General features: G+C 48.4%; 1 protein-coding gene across 2 annotated transcripts in view; it reads left to right on the top strand.

The window, feature by feature from the left end:
* Nucleotides 1–7,500, top strand: part of LOC311056226 (properdin-like) — a 30,092-nt gene that overhangs the window by 14,219 nt on the left and 8,373 nt on the right. For both annotated transcript variants that reach the window (XM_084072692.1, XM_084072691.1), the window contains exon 5: nucleotides 118–291. In XM_084072692.1, coding sequence (XP_083928818.1) covers nucleotides 118–291 — 174 coding nt within the window. The remainder of the gene's footprint in view (nucleotides 1–117; nucleotides 292–7,500) is intronic.

The raw sequence follows: 7,500 nt of genomic DNA, 5'->3' as shown, positions 1-7,500 counted from the left end.
ATCCAGAGTGACTTCAAATAAACAAGTGTGTGTGTGCGTGTGCGTGTGCGTGTGCGTGTGCGTGTGCGTGTGCGTGTGCGCGTGCGTGTGCGTGTGCGCGTGTGTGTGTGTGTGTAGCTGTGCAGTGGGGGGAGTGGTCAACATGGGGGGCATGTTCTGTGTTGTGTGGCGGAGGGGGCGGCGCCCAGCAGAGACAGAGGGAGTGTCCCAGTGATGAGGCGGGGTGTGTCGACACGTGTGTCGGAGAAAAGAGCGAATCACAGCCCTGCGTTGAACACCAGCCCTGTCCAGGTACCTGTCTGTCTGTCTGTCTGTCTGTCTGTCTGTCTGTCTTTATTTGGTGTATGCCAAAACAGTCTCCAAGCGCTCACAGGCCAACTCCTGTGCCAACTTCAGAGAAACAAAAACAATGACCACAAAATCAGAACAAGGACCTCATGGTTAGAGTCTGAGTTAGCCTAACCTGGTTAGGGTTAGGCACACACACACACACACACACACACACACACACACACACACACACACACACACACACACACACACACACACACACACACACACACACACACACACACACACACACACACACACACACACACACACACACAGTTAGCCTAACCAGGTTAGGGTTAGGCCAGGGGTGATGCAACTTTGATGATGGAGAGGGGGGGCCACATTGCATATATACTGTCAGGCCTGTCACACAAAAATAGCAAAAAATAGCAGATCTACAAGCTCAAAACGCGTCGCGCTGCAACGCGTTTTGAGCTTGTAGATCTGCTATTTTTTTGCTATTTTTGAATTTGAATTCAGATTTCTTTTTTGCTATATTTGAATTGAAATCCTGAAAAGTAACATTTTAATTTAATTTCAAATGCATTTAGTTATACTTATGTTAACTTTATGAACTTAAATACAAATACATTGGACATAAAAAAAGACAATAGAATTCTAATACTAGTCATTAAGCTACTAATATAGTAGTAGTAATTAAAGCGGGTCATGTTATGAATCATAACAGCTGAAATCAAAAATATATCAGTATTCCGATATTAACCTGTGGGCCGCATTAAGTGAAGGTGGGGGGGCGCATGTGGCCCCCGGGCCGCCAGTTGCCCATGTATGGGTTAGGCTAACCCTAACCTGCATGAGGGTTAGCCTAACCCTAACCCTCATGCAGGCTGTGTGTGATTCAACATCTGGAGTGAACATAGCTCCTGGCTGCTGGGTAGTGAGTATAGCATATTTCTTATCTAGCAAGTTACTAGCAGTGTAGTTTAAGTGCTTTGTTACTGGTGCTGTATTCTCAGCTTGTGTTAGTCTGTAGTTTCTATTTTTGTATTTGTGCTATAAGCTGTAGGCCATTGATACTCTGTGTGTGTGTCACACAGAGCACTTGAGGCAATTTCAGGTAGAACAGGCCACTTAATAGCCCTGTGCTAAGTGGCTGCTTGGGGCAGCACAGCTCCAAGGATTTAAAAGGCAGGCTGCTATAGTTTAACCTCAGTGTGTGATTCAACATCTGGAGTGAACATAGCTCCTGGCTGCTGGGTAGTGAGTATAGCATATTTCTTATCTAGCAAGTTACTAGCAGTGTAGTTTAAGTGCTTTGTTACTGGTGCTGTATTCTCAGCTTGTGTTAGTCTGTAGTTTCTATTTTTGTATTTGTGCTATAAGCTGTAGGCCATTGATACTCTGTGTGTGTGTCACACAGAGCACTTGAGGCAATTTCAGGTAGAACAGGCCACTTAATAGCCCTGTGCTAAGTGGCTGCTTGGGGCAGCACAGCTCCAAGGATTTAAAAGGCAGGCTGCTATAGTTTAACCTCAGTGTGTGATTCAACATCTGGAGTGAACATAGCTCCTGGCTGCTGGGTAGTGAGTATAGCATATTTCTTATCTAGCAAGTTACTAGCAGTGTAGTTTAAGTGCTTTGTTACTGGTGCTGTATTCTCAGCTTGTGTTAGTCTGTAGTTTCTATTTTTGTATTTGTGCTATAAGCTGTAGGCCATTGATACTCTGTGTGTGTGTCACACAGAGCACTTGAGGCAATTTCAGGTAGAACAGGCCACTTAATAGCCCTGTGCTAAGTGGCTGCTTGGGGCAGCACAGCTCCAAGGATTTAAAAGGCAGGCTGCTATAGTTTAACCTCAGTGTGTGATTCAACATCTGGAGTGAACATAGCTCCTGGCTGCTGGGTAGTGAGTATAGCATATTTCTTATCTAGCAAGTTACTAGCAGTGTAGTTTAAGTGCTTTGTTACTGGTGCTGTATTCTCAGCTTGTGTTAGTCTGTAGTTTCTATTTTTGTATTTGTGCTATAAGCTGTAGGCCATTGATACTCTGTGTGTGTGTCACACAGAGCACTTGAGGCAATTTCAGGTAGAACAGGCCACTTAATAGCCCTGTGCTAAGTGGCTGCTTGGGGCAGCACAGCTCCAAGGATTTAAAAGGCAGGCTGCTATAGTTTAACCTCAGTGTGTGATTCAACATCTGGAGTGAACATAGCTCCTGGCTGCTGGGTAGTGAGTATAGCATATTTCTTATCTAGCAAGTTACTAGCAGTGTAGTTTAAGTGCTTTGTTACTGGTGCTGTATTCTCAGCTTGTGTTAGTCTGTAGTTTCTATTTTTGTATTTGTGCTATAAGCTGTAGGCCATTGATACTCTGTGTGTGTGTCACACAGAGCACTTGAGGCAATTTCAGGTAGAACAGGCCACTTAATAGCCCTGTGCTAAGTGGCTGCTTGGGGCAGCACAGCTCCAAGGATTTAAAAGGCAGGCTGCTATAGTTTAACCTCAGTGTGTGATTCAACATCTGGAGTGAACATAGCTCCTGGCTGCTGGGTAGTGAGTATAGCATATTTCTTATCTAGCAAGTTACTAGCAGTGTAGTTTAAGTGCTTTGTTACTGGTGCTGTATTCTCAGCTTGTGTTAGTCTGTAGTTTCTATTTTTGTATTTGTGCTATAAGCTGTAGGCCATTGATACTCTGTGTGTGTGTCACACAGAGCACTTGAGGCAATTTCAGGTAGAACAGGCCACTTAATAGCCCTGTGCTAAGTGGCTGCTTGGGGCAGCACAGCTCCAAGGATTTAAAAGGCAGGCTGCTATAGTTTAACCTCAGTGTGTGATTCAACATCTGGAGTGAACATAGCTCCTGGCTGCTGGGTAGTGAGTATAGCATATTTCTTATCTAGCAAGTTACTAGCAGTGTAGTTTAAGTGCTTTGTTACTGGTGCTGTATTCTCAGCTTGTGTTAGTCTGTAGTTTCTATTTTTGTATTTGTGCTATAAGCTGTAGGCCATTGATACTCTGTGTGTGTGTCACACAGAGCACTTGAGGCAATTTCAGGTAGAACAGGCCACTTAATAGCCCTGTGCTAAGTGGCTGCTTGGGGCAGCACAGCTCCAAGGATTTAAAAGGCAGGCTGCTATAGTTTAACCTCAGTGTGTGATTCAACATCTGGAGTGAACATAGCTCCTGGCTGCTGGGTAGTGAGTATAGCATATTTCTTATCTAGCAAGTTACTAGCAGTGTAGTTTAAGTGCTTTGTTACTGGTGCTGTATTCTCAGCTTGTGTTAGTCTGTAGTTTCTATTTTTGTATTTGTGCTATAAGCTGTAGGCCATTGATACTCTGTGTGTGTGTCACACAGAGCACTTGAGGCAATTTCAGGTAGAACAGGCCACTTAATAGCCCTGTGCTAAGTGGCTGCTTGGGGCAGCACAGCTCCAAGGATTTAAAAGGCAGGCTGCTATAGTTTAACCTCAGTGTGTGATTCAACATCTGGAGTGAACATAGCTCCTGGCTGCTGGGTAGTGAGTATAGCATATTTCTTATCTAGCAAGTTACTAGCAGTGTAGTTTAAGTGCTTTGTTACTGGTGCTGTATTCTCAGCTTGTGTTAGTCTGTAGTTTCTATTTTTGTATTTGTGCTATAAGCTGTAGGCCATTGATACTCTGTGTGTGTGTCACACAGAGCACTTGAGGCAATTTCAGGTAGAACAGGCCACTTAATAGCCCTGTGCTAAGTGGCTGCTTGGGGCAGCACTCCCCGGCAGACAATTAGCAATCAAGCTAAGTGGTTTTAAACCAGCGCTGAAAGCGGCAGCTTTCAAAGCGGCCAGTCGAACGAAGGCTAGACGAACAAAGGCAGCTGCAGGCGACTTTGTCAAACAAAGGCAGCTGCAGGCGACTTTGTCAAACAAAGGCAGCTGCAGGCGACTTTGTCAAAGCGCGACTTAGTCAATGTAAGACCTGGACCATTGAGTGCTTCTTCTATATATAGGGGTGTGATAGATATAGTAGTGTGTTTATGTTTAGTGATCTACAATGTGCTTTCTCCCTATTCCTGTCCTCTCCTCTTCCTGGCGGTCGCAAAAACACTGGGTTACACCCAGATGTCGCGAGACCGCTAATCTAATATATCCTACTATTTCAACTCACGTCGAGCAAGTGGTAACAGGGGGGCTCTGGAATTGCCGCTCGGCTGTGGTGGAAGGCAAAGCTGCTTTCATCACAGCCTACGCATCCGGGCTCTCCCTTAACTTCCTTGCCCTGACTGAGACTTGGATCCCACCAGAAAACACTGCTACACCCGCGGCTCTGTCAGATGTGTTCTCTTTCTCTCACACTCCCAGAGGCGTGCGGATAGGTGGTGGTGCTGGTCTGCTAATTTCCAGAAAATGGAAATACTCTCCTGTCTCACTGTCACAATTCTCTCCTAACTCTTTTGAATATCACATGGTCACGGTTTCTCATCCAGTCAAGCTCACCATTGCAGTTGTTTATCGCCCACCGGGCTCTGCTGGTGGCTTCCTGGAGGAACTCGACCATCTAGTCTCTCACTTCCCGGTCGACGGCTCTGGAATCATCCTTCTGGGTGACTTCAACCTCCCGACCGAGAAGCAGCTAGACCCACTACTGTCGTTTCTCGCCGCCTTCGACCTAGTCCTTTCCCCATCTCCCCCTACCCACGAGAAGGGCAACCAACTGGACCTGATCTTCACCAGAGGCTGCTCTACTGCTAACCTGTCCGTCACTCCTCCTCCCAGTGAAAAGGGTAAGAAACTCTCTGATCACTACCTCATGTCTTACTCTCTCTCTCTCTCCTCCCCCCCCCCACAGCCCCTCCCTACCCACATGATTTCCTCACGTCGCAACCTTCGCTCACTATCCTCCTCTGATCTTTCCTCCTCTGTCCTCTCTGCTCTCCCTGCCCCCGAATCCTTTGCTCTACTATCCCCCGATACTGCCACTGATCTTCTTTTCTCTACTCTATCCTCTTCCCTGGACCATCTCTGTCCCCTCACCACCAGGCCTGCACGCCAAACTCCACCTGCACCCTGGTTGTCGGACTCAGTGCGTACTGAGAGACGGAGCCTAAGAGCAGCTGAGCGTAAATGGAGAAATGGCAACCTCCCGGAGGACCTTCTTACCTTCCAATCTCTCCTTTCTACCTTTTCCTCCTCTCTATCAGCTGCTAAAGCTGCTTTCTTCTGCACTAAAATTCAGGCTTCTGCTTCTAACCCTAAAAAACTCTTTGAAACTTTCTCCTCTCTCCTGCAACCACCTCCCCCTCCTCCCTCCTCCCTCCTCGTCCCTGACGATTTCGCCAACTTCTTTGACAAGAAGGTGAACGATATCCGATCCTCATTCCCTCCTCCCCCGGCTGGTGCCCTGCGCACTACCCACACCCGTCCCTCTTCCACCCTCCCCTCTCTAGCTTCATCTACTCCTCTCTCCCCCCCCTCCACCTCTCTATCCCACTTTTCTCCCCTTTCTCCTAACGAGGTCCTTCTCCTTGTTACCTCTAGCCGCCCCACCTCATGCTCTCTGGACCCTGTCCCATCCCCTCTGCTGCAGTCCACTGCACCTGAACTTCTTCCCTTCTTAACCCACCTTATTAACACCTCTCTGACATCTGGTTACTTTCCCTCTACTTTCAAGACTGCCAGAGTCACCCCCCTCCTCAAGAAACCGACACTTGACCCCTCTGAAGTCAAGAACTACAGGCCGGTTTCCCTTCTATCCTTCCTATCTAAAACTCTCGAACGTGCTGTGTTCAAACAACTGTCCTCGTATCTCCACCAGAACAACCTCCTGGACTCCAACCAGTCTGGGTTCAAAGTGGGTCACTCGACAGAGACTGCCCTCCTGGCAGTGGCGGAGTCACTCCATGCCGCTAGAGCGAACTCTCTCTCCTCTGTCCTGATACTCCTGGACCTGTCTGCAGCGTTCGACACAGTGAACCATCAGATCCTCCTCTCCACCCTCGAGGGGATGGGTGTCTCAGGCTCTGCACTCTCCCTGTTTGCATCCTACCTGACGGGTCGCTCCTACCAGGTGAAGCTGGGAGGGTCTGTGTCAGAACCACACAGGCTCACTACTGGGGTTCCCCAAGGCTCGGTTCTGGGTCCTCTTCTCTTCTCTCTCTACACTACATCTCTTGGTGCTGTCATCCGCTCCCATGGCTTTTCCTACCACTGCTATGCCGATGACACCCAGCTGATCCTCTCATTCCCCCCCTCTGACACACACGTGGAGGCACGCATTGCTGCTTGTCTGGCTGACATCTCGGAGTGGATGTCGACGAACCACCTGAAGCTCAACCTGGACAAGACCGAGCTGATGTTCATCCCGGGGAAGGGCTGTCCTCACCGAGACATGGCCATCACCATTGAGAACGCTGTGGTGACGTCAACTCGGACTGCGAAGAATCTGGGTGTGACCCTGGACGATCAACTGTCGTTCTCGGCTAACATCGCATCAGTGACACGGTCCTGCAGATTCCTCCTCTACAACATCAGGAGAATTCGGCCCTTCCTCACGGAGAAGGCAGCCCAGGTGCTCATCCAGGCTCTTGTCATCTCCCGCCTGGACTACTGCAACTCCCTCCTGGCTGGCGCTCCGGCATCTGCCATCAGACCCCTGGAGCTTGTTCAGAAAGCTGCGGCTCGTCTGGTATTCAACCGCCCCAAGTTCTCTCACACAACTATCCTTCTCCGTTCCCTGCACTGGCTCCCCGTAGCGGCTCGCATTCAGTTTAAAACCCTGGTGCTAGCCTATAGGGCAGTGAAAGGAACAGCTCCCTCTTACCTCCGGGTATTGGTCAATGCCCACAACCCTACCCGACCACTCCGGTCTGCCACCAAGGGGCGACTGACTCCCCCGCCGCTCAATGGTCCTTCTGGTCGATCGACACGGTCACGACTTTTTTCTGTTCTGGCCCCACAGTGGTGGAATGTACTTCCCACTGATGTCAGGACAGCAGAGTCACTGCCCATCTTTCGCCGCAGGCTGAAAACCCACCTCTTCAGGAAACACTACCCTTCCTCTTTGCCTGGCCTACTTGTTGTTAACTAGTTGTACGAATGCTTGTTTTATTGTTGAATTGTTTATTGGATCTTGTTTAGTCAATACAATTATTTGTTTTTAGCTCCTGCTCATTTGACTTAGCTATTTTGTCTCATCTGTTTAAGGAAATAGGTACCTGATATATTGC

The sequence above is a fragment of the Gymnoscopelus microlampas genome (assembly GCF_963454915.1).
Source record: "Gymnoscopelus microlampas genome assembly, chromosome: 11".
Lineage (NCBI taxonomy): Eukaryota > Metazoa > Chordata > Actinopteri > Myctophiformes > Myctophidae > Gymnoscopelus > Gymnoscopelus microlampas.
The sequence above is the reverse complement of the archived record's forward strand: the minus strand, read 5'-3'. Positions and strand labels throughout refer to the sequence as shown.